Source organism: Sesamum indicum, linkage group LG7, assembly GCF_026168435.1.
Source record: "Sesamum indicum cultivar Baizhima isolate 11 linkage group LG7, ASM2616843v1, whole genome shotgun sequence".
NCBI classification, from domain to species: domain Eukaryota; kingdom Viridiplantae; phylum Streptophyta; class Magnoliopsida; order Lamiales; family Pedaliaceae; genus Sesamum; species Sesamum indicum.
Genome location: NC_142663.1, coordinates 7,794,986 through 7,815,595, shown reverse-complemented (window position 1 = coordinate 7,815,595; position 20,610 = coordinate 7,794,986). Strand labels below are relative to the sequence as shown.

The following is a 20,610-nucleotide window of genomic DNA, read 5'->3' as shown; positions in this document are numbered from 1 at the left end:
ATCCTATAATTGAGCTCTAACTCTCAACCGTAGCTTTCAGCGCATAAAGCTTCAAATCTTTCAGCACTGATTTAAACTGTCATTCCGGATGAAAGTGGAGTCAGTGAAAGAAGGGGAACTGAGGAGCACAATCCTTAGTAGCATATGCTTTACTCACTACTATGCTATACTGCACACATCCTTGGGCGGATTTGATCCTTAAACCTTAACTCGTAAGATCCTTTGTGTGTGAGATGTGATAGCTTCAGAATCCTGATCCTGCAGGCTGGCATTGTATAAAGATGACAACATAAATAATAGTTCAGACATTCACCAGCAAACCTGCTCTGTTCGGTACATAATGGACTCTGCAGCTTCGACTTGACAGAAATAAAGCACACATGACATGATCCAATGGCGAAATAAGCATACGTTATTGTTATTCGACATCTGTTGCACCAAATAAAGAGATAAACAGAGGTGAGGCGAAGTCAATGAGAACCTCGTGTTCAGACACAAAGTAACCACAGTAAGAAACTGATATGTGATACACATGAATACCATTTTCTTTATAACCTTTAGAAATTTTCTTCACCTTTAGTAAGAAAACATTTTACTTTATTAAGTAATCACTTTGAGGCCATAATTCCCCAAACTCTGCTGATCTTCCAGGATTTGCATGGCAGAACTTTCGCAGGAGCGGCTGCCCTCAACCACCTTGATTAATTGAAGTGTTGGTATGTCTCCGAAACCAGGAGGGATCTCCTCTAATTTTCTGCAATGCTTAATGATAAGTTGCTCGAGACTTGGAAAATGGTCAGCTTCCGCTCTCCACTGCACTATATTCATCCCTTCAAGCACCAAAATTTTCAATCTATAAAATTCTCCTTCGCTTAGTTCCCACTCATCATCTCGTAAGGAGCAGAATCGCAGCTTGAGGATCTCAAGATTGTGCAACGAGCCAATGGTTGTCATATATTTCGAGGGAATTTCCCAGCCTAGCAGACTCAACTCTTTGAGCTTTGAGGGAAAGGTAAGGTCTGGCAGATCTGGCTTTTGTCGGTGAGCATCCAAGAAGTGGCATTTTAAAGACTCAAGTTGATGCAAATGGACAAGATTATCAAGACAATACAATGACCACTCCGTTGTGTTGGAGTTTTTGTCATATACAATTTCCAGCTTCTTTACATTTGGGATGCTCTTGTAGACATCCTCAGTAACTCTGAAGTCTCGTATCCCCACTAGCGTTTGCAGGTTTTCAAGACTAAAAGTGTTCTTCCCATAATATAGTGTACCAGGATAATTAGGGAAGAAAACTTCTTTGAACTCGAGATGTCTTAATCGTGGCATCCTCCATATCTCTAAAGGTAGATACGATAGAGGCCCCCAAAAGACTTGGTGAACAATTAAAATTTCCAGGTTCTGAAGATCGGAGACCATCCTGGGCAGCTCACCATCAAAGGTGAGAGCAAGGTGTCTTAAGTTAACAAGTTCTAGTACTTCTATGGGGAACCAAAAGAAAGTTACCGAAAGCGCATCTAACACCCTGAGCAATCCAAACCTGAGAAAAATGTTCAAGGGCTTATGATATGTACCAGTAAATATAAGACAATGGATTAGTGGGCTCGATCTCATTGCATCATAGATTTCTTTCAAGCGGCCATCTGAATGTTCACGAACAGCAATAACTGAATCCCTACGAAACGAAGCATCATCGTGTAGAATACTTGAATGAAGACACAGGCGGCGATAACCAAATGCGTCTTCTGATGAAAGATCATCATCAGTTTTAATGGTGCGAATAAACTTTTCCTTTTGAGCTTCTCTCACACAAAGGTCCCTCACAAGATCATGAATGCTGCATGTCCTAATTTTTCCACTTAACTTCCTCTTACTCACCAAGACAATACTTCTATCTATAAGATCCTGCAAATATTTCTCTCCCACGTCATCCAAACTTTCATCACCACATGGTTTTAGAAATCCTTCAGCAGCCCATAATCGAATGAGTTTGGAGACCGGAATTTGGTAATCCTCTGGGAAAACTCCCATATAAAGGAAACACATTTTTAAGTGTTGTGGCAAGTGGTTATAACTCAAAGATAGTATCTCTAAGCACTGGTCATTATGTGTAGATATAATTGACGGAACATTTTCTGCAACATTTCTCCAGTGATTTTGTGTACGTTGGATCTTGGCAAGGAGCCCACCAACTAGCAGAATTGCTAGAGGAAGTCCTTGGCAACTTCGTGCAATCTTTTTACCAAGTCCTTCCAATTCAGTAGGACAATTTTCATCCTGAAACACTTTTTCTTTAAGCAGATCCCAACTCTCATTATTGTTTAGGAAACGGATGTTATAAGGAGGGCTATTAGAGCTAGCATACAAAGCCACATCCGATATCCTAGAAGTCAAGATGATTCTGCTTCCATTGCCATCATCTGGAAACAATAGTTTGATTTCATTCCAGACCTGGATATCCCACATGTCGTCCAAAACAATAAGATACCTTCTACCCTTCAGACTTTTGTATAGGTACTCTGCTAATTCTTCATAACTATCTTCACATTTTTTCCCAGTAAGCTTTTTCATTGACATTAGGAGGCCTAGCAGGATTTCACGGAGATGATATTCTTGAGATATAGTTACCCAAGCACGAGTATAAAAGTGATACACTATAAAAGCATCATCGTACATGCTTCTAGCAAGAGTAGTCTTTCCACTTCCTCCCATTCCAACAATCGAAATAACATCGAGTTTGTATGATGGCTGTCCAGTCAGCCTGTCCTTTATTTGCAACATTTCATCAACAAATCCCACCATACTGTTCTTCCCACCAGAGGCTAATCTCAAAGAACCAGCTGAAAAAGAATTCTTGGGCGCCAAATTCTTCGAGCCCATGTTCCTAAACTCCATCACTTGCAGTTTTGCTGAATCAAAGTTTTCGACCACCCGTTGCAGCTCCTCACAGAATACAGTATAACTCCTATCCACACAGCATTCACACATTGAAAGAAGTTGATTTGATATATAAGAATCGATCATATTTTGAGCTGCATAAGCTGCATCCCTGATCTGTGTTTCAAGTTCTTTTACTTCTTTGCTGTTTTTCTGTGAAAAATCTTCAAGAAAGGTTTGGAGGAAACTAACCTTTGAAAGGAGGCACTCAATTTGTTCTTTGTTGTAAAGAATTTCATGCCCATCTCTAATTTCTTCCAGTGTTTCTATTAAAGAAACCACAGAAGCATAAGCCATTTCTTGGTTCTTGACCTCTTGTATTTTGGTTGTTGGGCCAGTATGGAGTACTACGCTTGCTCAGCACGCTGATATCGACTGAGTCACATGAATACGTGGAGAGCATAAAATCCACACACTATTTTTTTTTTCAAAAACTTAATATAAAACCACATAAACTTTTGTGTCTTAAAGAATTTAAAGTAATCGACATTGCTCAAATAGCATATCAATTTGTTGTTGAAATCATTAAGTCACTAGTATTTCACTTGAAGTTTACAAATTTGTCCCTTTATGTGTATCTTAAAGCGTTATCGATTTATCTGAATCAATAAAATCAATGTCCTAATTTTATATTGATGGAATTATAGTATCCAAATTAGATAATAATTTGACAAACTTAAAATAAAAGAGAACATTCTGTTCCGATCAAAATTTCTTACTTAAGATGTTACAACGAATCCTCGATTCCATCTAGTTTTTCCTTCCACCAAGAGAAGAAAATAAAGTATCCATCAAACAAAACACTAAGATATTTTTCTCACTACATCTGCATCAGTACAATAATGTTTCATACTGCCTTCCACAAACGAAAAACTGGCTATTAGTCTCTCCAGAACCCCAAGCATTAGAGGCTTTTTTGTTTTCGTAAGTTGTCGAAAAGAATGACAGTAAATAGACATGAAGTTCCCATAACGCACGAGCTCTAGCACTACAAAAAACTAAGACGACTGCATTAACAGAAGTCAGCAATCCATGCATAATCATACAGCAGAGTAAAAATTTAGGTCACTCAAAGTCGAAATCCGTCTGTACATGTTAACAACGAAGCTTGTAGAAGTAACATTCAGTAATACTTTCTGCATAAATTGCTCCCTTAACTTTACAATGCAAAAAGAATAAATGAATAAACATCCAATTCTAACTACAATTACGTAGCTCCCCATTGCACTAAAATTCAGAATAAACTTCTCTTCTACAAAACGAACAACATTAAAAGTCTGAAAGGGCAGTTAATAAATGAACCTTGATGACAGGATCCATCCATGTTCACAGTAGGGTAAGCTGCCGTGTTTCCTTTTGAAGTGATTGAATTTCTTAACCCCTTTATGAAAAATAAAATAGCAATTTATCGTTCTGTGTTTTTTAAATGTAGCAATTTACCTCCTTATGTTTTTAAAATTGAAGCAATTTACCTCCTTAGGTAGGAAGGTAAATTGCTTCATTTTTTAAAATATAGGGGATAAATTACTATTTATTTTTATAGGAAGGTAATTTGCTCATTTTCATTACCAAAAGAGGGTAAATTGCATTCAACCCTTTATAATTATGCCAAGAAAGATTATTATATTTTATCCAAAAGTATATGCTTCATAGGGTTCAACGGAAAAGTTTTATGTGCAAAGTAATACTTGACATCCTAAGATGTTAGTATTGGCTAAAAATTAATTAATGCAACTTGTGATTAATTTTTTGTTCACTCGCATATACACAAATACTACAAGAAATAATGTCATTAGCAATAAGACAAATTTCTTGTAAAATAGTGAAATTCATTTCTAATTTATGTTATTATGAATTTAAAAAAATATTGACTTGCTAATCAGCTCATTGTTGATTTTAACACCAATTTTTTTTATTGTTTTTCTAGAAATTTTACTAATGAAATACTTGTTAGTAAAATCTTGGAGGGTGCTTTTCAATTTTTTTGCCGAGGGCAATTACGATGTTTTGCAATATTAAATTTATATGTAATTATAGCAAACAAAATTTTCATTTCTAATATTAATTTTGAAATCTTAAAAACTTAAAGTTATTACCACTTACTAAATTCATTGCTAATTACTAACAAATTTACTCTCCTTTCGATTTTTCCTAACTATTTATATAATTTATTGTAGTGAAAGTGCAGACATTTACCATTATTAATAAGTTAACATTTCTATCATGATATTAATATAAGAAAAAAAGTTACACTCATACAGAGAAAAAAAAATATAAAAACGGAACACGAGATTACTCTATTTAAATCGTTCAATTGGATACTTTATTATTTTAGAAGAACAAACATACCAACATAATTGTAAATTCAATATACACTCCAAATACGCACTTTATTTATATTAGAGTAGGTATGCAAAAAACCATCAATTTCGATATGTTGTTGGTGATTGGATTGGTGTCGTCTGGGGCGGATTTGGTGTGGGTTTTGATGCATCAGGGCCACAATCCTTGCTACAAATGCACTTATTAAAGGTGTAGCATTTGCCAGTTTCGAACTTTTCGTGCTTGCAGAGTATGGAGCATATATGATTATTGCATCTGCGTCCTTCATACTCACGACTTCTTGATTTGCACATCCTTGCTTGACATTGCATCGCAAACTTCTCTGTTTCATCATTTTAAACAATATATTCATTAATACATATCATAGCATATACATCAAGCATACTAATATTCGAGAACCAACAACATTAAGAGAAGTTCGCCATATTTACACACTAGCAAGCGAGTCGGCTTTAGCATATAAAAGTTATGAGGTTTTATGCAATTTACTTGCCTGTGAATATTGGGATAAAATTCGTATTACCCCTTGTGATAGTCAAAATATTTAAATAGGTCCCTACGACAAAAAGAATATCATATAATCTCTTGTAAAATTTAAAAAGATGCACATTACCACTTCGTCTCTAGAATTTTATTTCACGCGCCCAAAATGCTAGTATGTATATTCTGCCCATAAATGACCAAACTACTTCTTTATTTAAATTATTACATATTTTAAAAATATAATATAAAAAAATATAATGTAGTTATACGTATATATATAAAGAAATTTTAAAAATATAAAATAGAAAATAGAGATAACTCGTCGACGGACGGGAGATTGGCGGTGGGTGTGGTGTCAAAATGCTCATCGTCAGACGGGCTTTCCAACGGTGGTAGACCCAAGTCGAGAAATGGTCAGATGATGGAGAAAAACACGATAGAAGATGGGGGTGCAAGTTAGGATTTTTTGAGTAAAAAAATAGATATAACTCGCTAACGAATTGGAGAATTTTTGGTGGGTAAGGTATCAAAATGCTCACCATGAGTGAGCTTTCCAACAGTGGCAAGCACAAGTTGAGAGGTGGTCAGACTGTAGGGAAAAAATCAATAGAAGATGGGGGGCGCCGGTTAGGATTTTATGAGCGAAAAAATTGAGATAATTCACCAATGGATTAGAAATTTCTAGTGGGTGGGTATCAAAATGCTCGACATTAGACGGACTTTCCAATAGTAGTAAGTTTGCTCCAAAAAGTGGTCAGATGGCGGAGATATGGGAGGTTAAGAAAACTAAATTTAGATATATATATACAAATATAAATTTATATATTAAAATAATAATTTTAATTTTTGATAAGCATGATTAAATTTGAGCCACAAATTTAGATCAGATTAAATATAGGCCATTGATTTAAAAAATATATTTTTAATACCTGGGCTGATATCATCAATCGTGCTAACCTAGGTATGAAAGTTATGCATGAACATACTCATGTTCAAATACACCAGGGGCCAGTATGCACATTTTCAGATTTTACAGGGGATTATATGGTATTTTTTTATCATAGGGGCCTATTCGAATATTTTGGGTATCACAGTTTGGATTATATGGATTTTACCCTGTGATTTTGCAAATAAACAAATTACTCTCTATAAAAAAAAATAGCAATTTACTCATGTGTTTTTTAAATTGAAATAATTTACCTCCCTGTCTAAGGAGGTAAATTGCTTCATTTTAAAAAACATAGGGGAGTAAATTGCTATATTTTTTAAAATACAGGGATATAAAATTTTATTTTCTTCAAGGGATAATTTGCTCCTTCAAAATATAAAAAATGGGAAGTAAATTGCTATTTCTTTTTCATAAAAGGATAATTTACTCATTTTTAATATCACAGAAAAATAATTACATTTTTCCCTTTATAGAGAATGAAGCAATAACTAATTTTTCCTCATCCCGGTGCAATTTCTCTTCTAGATTTAGTAAATAACACGAGGAAAGTCAAGTAAACGTGTCACATGATTCAGCATTTACAGCTAATAATGTATGAAGATACATTTCTGAAAAGACGAAAAAAATGAGAGACTTACGAGAAGTGAAAAAGAAAAGAAGACAAACAACCCAAACTATTCTCTTCTCCATTGGTTTTTGGTATTTTGACCTCTTCCCATTCCATTCCATTCAACATAAACATATATAACTAAGTATTTATACAGTACCGGAGGTAGCTCAAAATTTCTCTCAAGTCCTAATCTCTAGTGCTTTTCCCTCATCTTCGGACAAGATATATGCATTTATTGATAATTTCTTATTGCGAAAGAAAGCCATATTCAATGATTTAAATATATATATATATATATATATATATATTGATGTGGTTGAGATTTTTACGAAGGGGTAAAACTGAGAATTTTACCTACTACACAATTATGCATTAGGTGAAACACGATTTTCGATGGAGGTCTTTTTATAAGAAAAATGGTCACTTTCAATGAATAGTGGTTATTTTTCTTATAAAAAGACCTTTCTCGAAAATCATGTTTCACCTGGTGCGTAGTTGTACTGTAGGTAAAAATTTCAGTTTTATCCCTTCGTATATACCTCGACCACATCATATATATAGCGCAAATTGCACTGCACTCCCTCAAAATGTCGAGAATTTGGACTAAACCCAAAAAAGGGATTATGTTGCGAGAAAAATTAACATTTGCTTCACTTTGTCCTCAAATGATAATAATGAACTTAGAAATGCTTCAAAATTTTATTTTCAGATTGATATGATCCACAATTTACTTTCTCGAGAGTCTAATTTCGATATTTTGGAAAGTTGGACATAGAAAATTTAAAATTTTGAGAAGGAAAGTGCTATTGGACATAAGGTCTACTTATTATTTTGTACACATGACATACGGATATTAATTTTGAGCATCATGTAAAAGCAATCATGTCCAAAGGGTCATAGGATGTATACAAGATATGTACAGTCCCATAAGGACTTTATATTCCATTTTCCAGTTCGAATTCTTGCAGGTGTAATTATTTTTTGGGTGAAGGAGCAAAAGAGGACCTTGTTTTTCTCCTTCCTAGTCTTGGAAGATTAAGCCCTAAACACAACCCCATCCATTTCCCAAATAATATGAATAATAACCAATTCAAGATATTGGGAAAAATAGTATTTTTCATCCTGTAACTTATTGCACTTTTGATTTTATTGATTATAGAATTCTCATTTTTGGTCCCGTAACTTTAAAAAAATAACAGTTTTTGTATCATGACGTACGCTTTAATAGAAAATGCCTCGTAGCCAATAAGTGCATGGAACCAAAAGTTCTACTTTAAGTTATGGGATCAAAAGTGAGAATTTCGTAACATATAGGACCAAAAGTGTAAAGACTTAAATGGTCACGTGCTATTTTTCCATTAAAATATATAACAGAAATGTATCATAAGACAAAAAATGCTACTTTTTAAAAGTTGCAGGATTAAAAGTGAGAGAATCCCATAATCAATGGAACCAAAAGTAAAAAAAAAAACCCTAAAATTAACGGACAAAAGGTGCTTTTCCCCATAAGATATTGATGAAATAAAATTAACCCAATTGAGCCTATTCGAAATTCAAATGGATGTTTAGGAATTTAACTGCATAATAAGAAAATAATGATATATTACACTTTGGAATCCATAAGTATGAACCTAAACTAATTGAAATAGTGGAGAAGGGTAGATTTAGATTATGATGCTTCAAAATAATATCCAACATTTGTTGTCGGAGCAATTTCTTGACGTATAAACTAGTCGTGGTTACCACTCTTAAAAATCCACGGTGTGTGGCATCCCAAAGCTGTAATAAAAGAAGGAATATGATTTCAGAACAAAGAAAGTCCGAACTAATTATTTTCTTATATTCTTTTAGATGAAATTAAATGTCCCCTTATCCAATGTCAGGTTAAGCAAATAAAATTGACTAATTCAAAGTCCTTAAGCCTAACTCGCTACGCACATCATCTTCTACTATCATCGTTCTTCTCTTTATCGCAAGCAACGTAGGTAAATAATTCAATAATTTTTTGCAATTTTGTACTTTTGATCTACATTTTCTTTCATCCTCTTCTATATACCGCTTCCGATCCGTTTCATAGTTACCATCTCAATCTCAATTTTATTTGCATATACAATAAGAATCTTGATGTTGTCTAAGTAACAATTCACTCCTCCTTAGCTTGAAGAGAATGTTCAAAATTGTATATTATATGTTTGCTTTTACACTGTATATAGAAAAGAATTTGGGTGAAATAGAATTTTTCATCCGATATCTTAAATTTATATACTTTTCGTTCCATTAGTTACTGGATTTTCATTAATAGTTCTATAAAATATACAAAAAAATCTTACTATTAATCATTAATTTCATCGGGATTTTGTTAATTTGTAGTTTGATAGAAAAGAAAGGTGCTAAGCACATGTCTGTTATACAGAAAGTCGAAGAGTTAACAACGGGGTATTTAGCAGTTGTTTTCGTCAAAATACTAAAGGAATATGACGAAAGGACTTAAAGTAAAAATTCTTGTACTTTTTGCCCATTAGTGAGTGCCTTAATCTTATGGGATGAAAAGTGTATTGACCCTAAATACAATATGAAAATAAATTTCCCAATTAAGTTATATAAGTTAATTATGGCACCATATAAAGTTATCATAAATTTATTTAAGCATTCGATTTTATTATTAAGAATAAAAAAAATAAGCAAAATTAAGAACAAAGGCCAATTATATATAGAAGGAACATATGTATCGAATTTACTTATGTTATAAAGTGCATGCTTATTATTAACCGTAACCTGATGGTGGGGGGCAGGGGTCTGATGGTGGGGGGGCAGGGGTCTGGAGGAGTTCCGCCAACTCCGCCTCCAGAGCCACACTACTGAACACAATAGTATTTGAAACGTTCACATTTTTCAAATTAAAAACCTTCGGTCCCACAAACTATGTTGCAATTACGAGAGGAACATCAACCTGATTTGCACTCACGACTCCTTGATTTGCACATTCTTACTGCTTCTGAATGCATGGCAATTTCATCTGTAATTTTCAAGCGCTATAAGTCAGCACTAGAAGAAATATAATTTTTCACTATGATTAATTAATAATCATGGTTAAACGCATAAAATAATGGTCGATACTAATTAATTACGACTGCGCAACGGCTATTGGCCGTTGTTTTGCAAAACGAGTCTTCTACAACTAAAAATTGTGGATTGGTCATGAGTAATAGTGAATGTTGATTAATCATAGTCAAAATTTAAATTTCCGTATTGATTTTATCTGAACGTGATAGATGCTGTTGATTTACTATGATTTTCTAGTTACTATTTCAATAATATAAGATTAGACTATTGACATATATGTTATTTCTCTTTTAATGCGTTGCGTTTTAATTATTACTCACTTCTCAATAACATACATTATTCTTACACGAAATTATTGCACAACTTATGACTATAACATTTTTAGTCAATTTAAACTTAATATAGGTTTAGCAAGTTTAAACTATTATGCGGGCTCAAATGCAATTTTTGTTCTGTATCATTTATATTTTGATATTTAAGTATTTATCTTTTTAGGGTAATAAATAGACTGTAACTTTATAACTTTAAATTTTTCGTAATTTTGATTACTTAGTCTTTGAAATTTGCAAATGTTGACGGAAGAAAAAGCATATACCCTACACGTCTTTTTCTAAATTCAGGGCTTTTGATTCCATTGTCAATTTTTGCTAGTTTTGAAGCAAATTTTTGGTCGATCTTTTTTATTTTTTTATTTTGATGTCTTAGTCATCTATCTTTTTAGAGTAGCAAAAGGTTGTAGGATCTATTTGCTATATTTTATAAAAATAAAAATTTACAACACCAAAATGCAAAAGCTGACGAAACTTGCATTTAATCCTAGTTATGTGATCATGCAATAGAAATAATAAGCAATCACAATTCAAATTTGGGAAAGCTGAATAAAACTTTATTTAATTAAGCTCATTTTTATTTCATCCGGTTGCATAACAATGTGTTTTGTCTTAATTCTTGGGGTATAAAATGTCTCCTCCCTCGCCGCCACCATCATCTCCTCCTCCACCACCACCCTCTCCACCACCACCTCCACCCTCGCCGCCCTCTCCACCTTCTCCGCCCTCTCCGCCCCCAGACGGCGGAGGATGTGATGGACGGGAGCTGCCACATCTCCTCGAACAAAAGCAAGTTCCACGGATGCATTTGCCGGCAGTGAACCTTTCCTGCCTGCAAAGTAATCTGCAGTTGCTCATTTGGCCTTTGAAAAAGCATCTCCCATGATAATGTCTGCTTTTTGAAAAGCAATTTCTTGCCTCAATCTGTACCATCAATTCATCTGCATTCATAATTAAACAACCAAGTTTCTTGTTACGTATATTGCACGAGATATGGTGGGAAAAAAAAAACAATAAAATACCCATGCGGAAAAACTAAAATTTTCCGTATCGTAAGAACTAAATTTTTTTAAAAAATTTCAACTTATAGGATGCAATGTGGGAATATCATAACAAATGGAACTAAATCGAACAAGACCCTAACACAGGAAACGAAATATAAGATTTTCCATACCCATGCATATAGTATGAAGAACTACTTGAGAACTTACGAGTCAAGAAAAGTAGGAGTAGCAGAACTACACCATGAAACTTCATCTCCATGTTTGAGATCGAAGTTAAGGTTGATGTAATAAAGTATGATTTGCAAGAACTGAAGCCCATGCTTATATAGATTTGATTTGGGGTTGAGATTTTGACTATGGTATGAAGCCCGCTATAGCATGGGAACAAATGGCCAATGTGCAGAAATTTGTATTAATCAAGGAAAATATATTAATTGTCGGAATAGGCAGATATGTTTTCGTATTTATTACTTCAAACTTTTCTTGTACATTTGTAATTTGTCCATGTTTTATTCTTCTTCAATTTTTCCTAAACTAATTGATTGATTGTGGGATTGAAGGATTATTTGTATAATTGTAATAATTACGCAATAAATGGTAGTTTTAGCATCAAGGAAAATTTAAGTATAATAAATTAAACAACACTTTACATCTTCTATTACAAATTGATGTTGCAATTAGATGCAACGTGGAAAAACTTAACTTTTGGTCTCTAAACAATCTATTATTTGCTTTCAGTCCCTAAAGAATCAACACTTACACTTTTGGTTTCTAATTGACGTCTTTAGACATTTTCATTAATTGGTTTTTATATCAGATAGAATATCATGGGGTTAAATTCATTTTGACCTCCTGTGATATATCAAAATATCAAAAATCTCCATATGAAATTTTAATATAAAAAATCATCCCTAGATTTAGACTCTAAAAGTCTTTGGCCAAAACAATTGATCAATTAGGGATAGGTTTCCCAGATCGAATGAGTAGAGCAAATGCATCTCGAGTTTCAAGTATAGTTGTCTAATAAAGGATGGCAATCGACACCCAATTCCATGCCCTGAACTAAGACCAGGAGACTGTCGACACTAAAGCCCGTACTTGTACGAATTCGGAGCACATATTCACGCCGCTATTCACCTAATCTTTAGTGGCATGGACTGTTGCTAAACGGCTACCTGTGGTAACGGGCTATTTCTGAATATGGGTAACCAAAAATAAATAATTAATTAAATTTAATTAATTATGTTTGTTATGCACGCACAAGGCTAATTGAGTGTGATTTTGTCAGTAAACGATGGGTGAATTTTAGGTCAATTTTGAAGCTATGTGCAGCTGACATGCCATTTTGTTGGCAAAGAATGGCTAAATGACTTTCACTCGACAAACGTTTATTTTTTTAGTAATTTGCAACAAAATGTTGATAAGAGTAAATTCAAGTATTTTGGCAAGGGATAGTTTCACTTTTTAGTATCTTAACTATACCCTTATTTTATTTTTGGGTACTCTAAATTCCCAAGTCATCAAACTTGATATATAATATTTGCATATCATTACTGTTGCTACCATTTTGTTAGATTGACAGTTAAAACTATCAACAAGCCCAATTTTTTAAAAAAAATATAGATGAAATTTTGTCAGTAAACGATCGATTGAATTGGGAATTTTGTCAGCCATAAACATCAATACATAAGAGAGGCTTGAGAGAGGATTGAATTGAGGAAAATTTAACAAAAAATGAGATGAATGAGGAGAAATCAGTTTTCGATTCTTCAGCACTTTACCAAAAATATTAATATAAAAAATAAAAATTATTTTTTGACAAAATAAGTGTATTAACATTTTTTTTTGTTTACATGCTAATTTATATGATAGTTTTTTCTATCTTTTCAAATGAAACAATAAAGCTTATTTAACAAATAAAAATATTCAAAATAATTTTTTTTTGGTCAAAAACTATTTTTTATCCTTAATTATGTTTCAACAATTTCAACAAAAAATTAAAAAGAACCCTATTTTTTAATTAATTTTATTTGTATAAATCTTAAATTCCTCTAATATCTTAAACAACTTATAATTACAATCTGAGCTGTTAAATTCAAAACAAAAAATAAAAGTAAATAAAATTCTGTTTCAATTATAAAATTGAAGTCTCGTAATAAAAGTATGAGATAATTGCACCTACATCCTTGATCCATGGTTTACTTATATAAATCGCCCATATTTTTGGATAATTACACATATATCCACTAAAAATATCAATATCATTTACGCAAACCACCCGATACTCGAAATTGAGAAAGATGAAAATCAATTTCTCCTCATTTATCTCTTTATTTTGCTAAATTTACCCCAATTAACTCTATCAAGCCACTCTTGTGTATTGATATTTATGGCTTCCAAATATGATCTTTTATTGACAAAATCGTGCCTAGTTTTTCTTCTAAATTGGATTGATCATTAATTTTTATATCCAAACTAACAGAGGTAACAACAGTGATGAAAGATACAAATATTACGTAGCAAGTCTAATATCTTGGATTCCTGAAATATAAAAAATGACATAGAGGTATAGTTAGCATATATCAAAAGTCAAAAGAAGATGAAAAGTAAAACTACCATACAAGCTACCCATTTGTACAAATAGGGATAACCATCAAAGTGAGATTCACCCTGATTACATCCATATATTTCTGGATATAAATATTTGAAATGATTCCCCTGAGGAAAAAATATTCCAAGTGATATGTGCACATTTCTTGATTTACACACTAAAACTACTACACAAGCTATCCATTTGTACAAACAGGGGCACCCAGGCTATAGAATTCATACCCAAGGTCGAAAACCACCGGAGCTACCCTTTGATATCCATCTCTCTGTTTCTTGTTCTTTCGGTCGAGAAGGGGCGGATGGATGGATCGAAGTTAGGTCATGACGATGGTTTTTCAGCAGGAAGTTCAGCCACAAGGCTGTCAGAAATCTTCAGCCACCACTAACTAAATATATAGTTGCTGGTAAATGCGCATAACCACAGCAATGATGGCTTTTAACCAAAAACAGAGAATCCCTTCTAATCTGTACCTTAAGAATGTAAACAATGCTCTGATGAGGACTCCTTCCATTCAAAATCTCCACAGGTAGTAAGCACAGTTGAGAGTATGTAATCATCCACCTCAATACCCTCAGCTTGCATTCGATACATGAGCTTCAGAGCCTCACTACAATGCCCATTTTTTGCGTAAGCTACAATCATCGCCCTCCAGGAAACCAAGTTCCTTTCAGGCATGCTATCGAAGACTTGAATTGCCTCTGAAAGATGTCCGCATTTGGAATACATATGAACCAAAGCACTGCCCACAAACACGTTAGATAATGCTGGTTTCTTATTTATGGAGGAATGGATAAGTTTCCCTTGCTTAATACTTTCTAGTTGTGCACATGCTTTGAGTGCCGATGAATATGTAAAAGGGTTGGGTTCCACACCTTCACCCAACATTTGTTTCAAGTACTCAAGGGCCTCGTACTCATGACCGAGGCGAGCACAACCAGAAATCATTGTGGTCCATGAAACTACATCTTTATCAGGCAGATACTGGAGAACTTTCGATGCAGAAGCATAATCCCCACATTTACAATAAAGCCAAACAAGGGCACTTCCAATGAAAATATTGTTTGGTTCAAAATTCCTGAAGATTTGGGCATGCACTTCTTTACCTATTGATAATGCCCTGAGTAAGCCACAAGCTCTAAGGAGGCTAACCATGGTTAAGTTGTTTACAGATACCTTTAATCTTTTCATCATGCGGAAGAGTCTTATGGCCTCTTCTCCAAGCCCATTGCGAGCATATCCTGCTAAAATAGTATTCCAAGTGATTGCGTTTCTCCTTTTCATTTTGTCAAAAAGCGTCCTGGCATCCTCAATTTGCCCACATTTAGCATACATATCCACCAACGAAGTCTCTACATAAACATCCAGATCATATGCCTTCTTAGCCACAGTACAATGTAACTGTTTACCGAATCTTAATTCTTTCTCTTCGCCGCAAGCATTCAAGACACTACAAACAGTGAACTCATTTGGGTCAAGTCCACCCGATAACATTTGTGATAACATGACAAAAGCCTCCTGCCCTCGTTTGTTTTGTGAACAAGCTGTAATCATGGTTGTCCAAGCAATCAAATCCTGATTCTGCATTCTGTCAAAAACTTCGAAAGCACTATCCAAATCACCACACCGAGCGTAAAAGTGCAAAATAGTACAATCCAATATGAAATTACTCACTTGGCTCTTCACTATATAACCATGTAGTTGTCTTCCGAGATCATAATCAAATGTCCTGCTACACAATTTCAACAGGGAAACATATGTCTGTGAGTTCCCATGCAACCCACTATCAATAAACTCAACGAACAACCTCAAAGCTTCATTTCCTATGCCATGTTTCTGGTAGCCGTTAAGCATTGCAGTCCAGGAAACAACGTTTTTCTCCAACATATTATTAAATACCCGTCGAGCTGCCACCAAATTTCCAAATTTTATATACACACTGATCAAGTTATTATTAACAAAAACTACTGGTTCTTTCATACACTTGATAACAACAGCATGAACTTTTCTAACCTCTTCAACATTAGAACAAGACTGGAGCCAACAGCCTATCGTGCTGGAGTCTAGAGGCTGATTGGTTGGATCAGCATCGTATGAAAGCATATTGTTGCTACCGTCCACATTTGCAGGAGATGCAGATAGAGTAGAATGGGTCAGGAAAGACAAGTCTTTGGAGATAGGTAGGCTTCGTCTGTTGCTGGCAGTGTTGCTGCTTTTTATTTTTCCAAAATGGTTTATGCATTTTGGCAAATTGGATGGTTGAGCATCAACAAGAGGTGGTTGGCTTTGATTTAAAAATATGTGGGGTGAAATATATGATAGTGAGAACATCGATTCTATTTGCGTTCTTCACAGTTGTTAGGTTGTATGCCTGTTCCTTCCTATGATGAAAATGAAAAACATCTGTCAAAATCTCACAAATGTTGGAGCTAACATTAAGTTGCATTATTAGAAAAACTTAACAAGAAAAGTAAGTCCTGTACTATAAAGCTCAAAAATTCAAGGTAAAAATTTCTCAATTGTAGCCAGAACATGTTCCCATTAGTGACATGGTCATCTTTTTACAAGAATAACGGAATAACAAAATTTAAGTGCTTGTCTGTGAGTGAGGATAAAAGAGGTGAGTGTGGCACGTGCACTGTAAAACTCTGTTTGCATGCTATGCCAATGTGCATCATTAGGATAGATAACCCTTCTATTGTTGGATGAATTCAAGACAGTATATTGATACGATTAAAGGTTCCAAAATTTCAAAGTAGTAATAATTCATGCTACCATACATTTCAAAACTAACTCTTTTCCTAGGTGTATTCCAAATGAAGGTCAGGACTTTAAAAGCAATTTATATTGGTACCTAAGGTTTATGTTGGTAATCTAGATATAACTTGTTAACTTATATCATGACAGTATACACATTTTATGAGATATACTTTTAGTTTTCCATTCTCCTTACAATTTGATTTTATCTCGATTAGGACTTGATCTTTTGGCTCATCAGCCTTAATTTAGGATCTATTGGAAAGGATATACTGAGGGGGTTGCAGTACGCATTTGAAGCTGTTAACAAAGATGCTGCAGCAAAAGTTCTGATGATCTGCAGTTCAGTTCCAAAGGTGTTCTGTGCAGGTGCTGATTTGAAGGTAGAATGTTACTTCCAGACCATGCCTATACATGTGGATTTTACTAGATATAGCTGGAGAAAAGTTGACGTGTGTTGGATTAGAAAAATACAGCTATAAGTTGGAATATCTTCTAACTGTAAAAAGAAATGTGGAAGAACTAAGAAGCTTATTTACTAGACCTATCGTGTTCCACAAGCCTTTTGGACGTAAATGGTAACCTAAGCTGAACTTGACATGCTATTCTACTTAGCCTTATCTTGTTTCCATACAGAAACCTCACTACTAGTTTCTGATTTAGCAAAAACAACGATAGTCTGTGAGTTGAAATAAAGTCCGAGTAGGCACTGATATAAGTATGCATTTTCCAGCTTGAATGAACTTAGAAATTGAATACTAACCTTTGTGTTGCTATGAGAGGCTTCACTGACAGAGAATTCGTCCTTTTTCTCCTGGGAGTTCAGATTTGATCCTGATCCTATTCTAAGTTGGCTACTACACGAAGAGTAATCCATGACTCTAGCTCTTCTGTAGGGGTAACTACTAAAGATAAGTTTAGTAGGTTATAATACCATTGTGGTCGATCTTAATGTTTTGGTGGCGGAATACAAAATACAAGTCATGAAGGCCAAGTTATTGGTATCCATGAACTTTTCAAGGTACTCAATCTTTGAGCAAGGTTTGCGGGGGCACTTACTTATCAACCCTTGATGAGTTTTCTTCAATTGTTTTTCTTTTGTCAATAATAAAAACGAAGAATTTCATCATGCTTGATCATGACCTTCTTGTGGGCAAACTAGCCCAAAGAGGAATGGTTTGTCTGTTCAACATAAATTTCTAAATTCATATGAGTTTCAGAATATGGTATTCCTACTTTCAATTTCAGATACTTAATTTTAATCTTGTAATTTGTATTTATAGTCTTGACGTTTTTATAGTAAAGCTTATGAGAGGTTGCAATTCCAAGAGCAGATGCTGAGATTGCACTTCCAAGCAAAGCTAGCAATCTCATTTTCCCAGGAGGATAAGAATTTGTGGTAATTTTTCCAAGATACAAGTAATCTAATTAATGTTGAAATTCACAGATAAATAGCATGGATGTTAAACATGCAAGTGATATTTTGCAAATCATAAAATTCAATATTTTTCTTAAAATTGGCATTAGAGTCCATAATGTTCCGTTAATTTGCATTAAAGTCCATAATTTTTGTAAATTTGCATACAAAATACATACAAATAATTTCATAAATATATTTCTAATAATCAACAATCATCTTGATACAACACACGTACAGAATTTCAGAAAAATACAACATACCTACAAACAAGTTTAGAAATATAACAAGATATACCAAACAATTAAAAAAGATACAACAAAATAATTCTAACAATTAACAATTGCATAAATATACCCAACAAAAATATACTTCAGAAAAATAATTGAAAACAAGAAATAGAAAAATATTACAGAAAGTTAAATCCCAACTTTTTTCTAATACTCATAAGAATAGAAAAATTAAAATAATTTCAGAAAATGCATAAATATATATTTTCAGAAATTGCTGAAAACATTACAGAAATATTCATAAGTTTCAGAAAATTAAATTTCAAAATTTTTCAGAAATTTTTATGGAAATTACACACTTTTTCTTAAATTAACACAAATTGCATAAAATAACACAAATTACACATATTCATAAAATTAACACAAATTACATAAAATTACACAAATTGCACGTATCCATAAAATTACACAAATTACCTAAAAATTATATAAACTATACATATTTTCAGAAATTACATAAAATTAAATCCCAACTTTTTTCCTAATATGCATATGATTATAGAAAAATTAAAATAAATTTCAAAAATACTATCAGAAATTTAGAAATTAAAAAAATTTCAGAAATTGGTGAAAAATTAAAATAAGTTTAAAATTTTCAGAAATTAGCGAAAATTTTTCGGAAAATTTTCAGAAATTCTTTTCAACAAATTTTCATAAGATAAACTTTTAGACAATTTAAAAACATTCATATTAACAATTAACAACATTATATTAAGAATTAACCCAACTAATTTCTCAAACAAATAAACCCAACAAATTATATCATTCTGCTCCTCAATAAAACTGAATAGAATTAATTAAATATTATAACAAAAATAAATGTAAAAACTTACTTGGTGCTGGAGTCGGTGACGACTGTGGTGGTAGCGGGGAGTGGCACTGACGGTGGAGAAGGAGATGGTGGGGGTGGGGGTGGGGGTGGTGAGAGAGAAGGATTTGGTGGAGAAAGTGGTGAGAGAGAAAGAGAGAGAGAGAGAGAGAGAGAGAGAGAGAGAAGGCGTGGATTTGGTGGTAGCGGCGGCGGGTGGTGGGTGATGATGGAAGAGCCACGTTTGGGTAGGGAGGGAGATTGGGGGAGATAATTCAAATACTTACCCATTGGTAGAATATAAACAAAAAAATTAAACCAACTAATAAAACTATGAATTAATTACAACAAACCAACAAATTAAAATTTTAAATAAATTAATACTTACCCATTGGTAGAATATTAATCCATGACCTTTTCGACAACGTAGTTGGGTCTCGTCACCTGTCAAATATAAAATTAATTTGAAAAAATATTGATCTTTTAACAAAATTGTGCTGTCTTTAGCTGACTATGTGAAATTAGGAGATGTAAATCATTAATCTAAAACCACAAACCATAAAAAGAGAAAAAAAAATTGTAAAAAGAGCCTCCCCATACTTACAAAAAAAAAATGAAAAATGAAAAATCATACATAATGTTTGGATTCGTTTTTTGAGTGTTTTTTTGTATTTTGTGGAGATAGAGAAAAAAAAAATAAAATAAGTGTGTGTTATAGATAGTATATATGTTTGGATTTATTTTTGAAGATAATTTAAAATAAGTATTATATATTTAATGTTGTATTTTTTAGAGACAAAAATTACTGTTTATTGTCAAATCATGTCCATTTTAAATATATTTATGTATATATGTGTGTGTATATATATGTATGTATTTATACTAAAACAATTAAAAACACCTAAATAAGGTGTTTTTGAATGATAATAAACACTGAGTATATTTTAACTTGTCTTGAAAATAATTTAAAAATAAAAACAAACATAGTGATATTGTTTTGATTCATGATAAA

The 20,610-nt window shown here is 33.3% G+C and overlaps 2 protein-coding genes across 5 annotated transcripts; both read right to left on the bottom strand.

Moving 5' to 3' along the window:
* Positions 1-282: 282 nt before the first annotated feature.
* LOC105166337 (putative late blight resistance protein homolog R1A-10) lies at positions 283-3,287 on the bottom strand. Of its 3 annotated transcripts, none has more exons than XM_011085656.3 (2): positions 575-3,287; positions 283-429 (listed from the first exon to the last, which is right to left on the bottom strand). In XM_011085656.3, the coding sequence occupies exon 1, from the start codon at positions 3,232-3,234 to the stop codon at positions 601-603; it is 2,634 nt and encodes an 877-aa protein (XP_011083958.1). In that variant the 5' UTR covers positions 3,235-3,287; the 3' UTR covers positions 283-429; positions 575-600. The 3 variants fall into 3 exon arrangements, with proteins under 3 accessions (XP_011083958.1, XP_011083960.1, XP_088738484.1); XM_011085658.3 differs by having other exon boundaries at positions 283-2,965; positions 3,130-3,287; XM_088882358.1 differs by having other exon boundaries at positions 283-3,054; positions 3,130-3,281.
* An 11,028-nt stretch (positions 3,288-14,315) lies between these two features.
* LOC105166334 (pentatricopeptide repeat-containing protein At4g18520, chloroplastic) lies at positions 14,316-19,877 on the bottom strand. 2 transcript variants are annotated; one of them, XM_011085649.3, is made up of 2 exons: positions 19,624-19,877; positions 14,316-16,707 (listed from the first exon to the last, which is right to left on the bottom strand). In XM_011085649.3, exon 2 carries the CDS (start codon positions 16,655-16,657, stop codon positions 14,801-14,803), a length of 1,857 nt encoding a protein of 618 aa, XP_011083951.1. In that variant the 5' UTR covers positions 16,658-16,707; positions 19,624-19,877; the 3' UTR covers positions 14,316-14,800. The 2 variants fall into 2 exon arrangements, with proteins under 2 accessions (XP_011083951.1, XP_011083952.1); XM_011085650.3 differs by lacking the exon at positions 19,624-19,877 and adding an exon at positions 17,847-18,848.
* Between the last annotated feature and the right edge of the window lie 733 nt (positions 19,878-20,610).

Excerpts from the sequence above, each read along its gene's own strand:
- LOC105166337 (XM_011085656.3), bottom strand. The coding sequence starts at position 3,234 with ATGGCTTATGCTTCTGTGGTTTCTTTAATAGAAACACTGGAAGAAATT.
- LOC105166334 (XM_011085649.3), bottom strand. The coding sequence starts at position 16,657 with ATGTTCTCACTATCATATATTTCACCCCACATATTTTTAAATCAAAGC.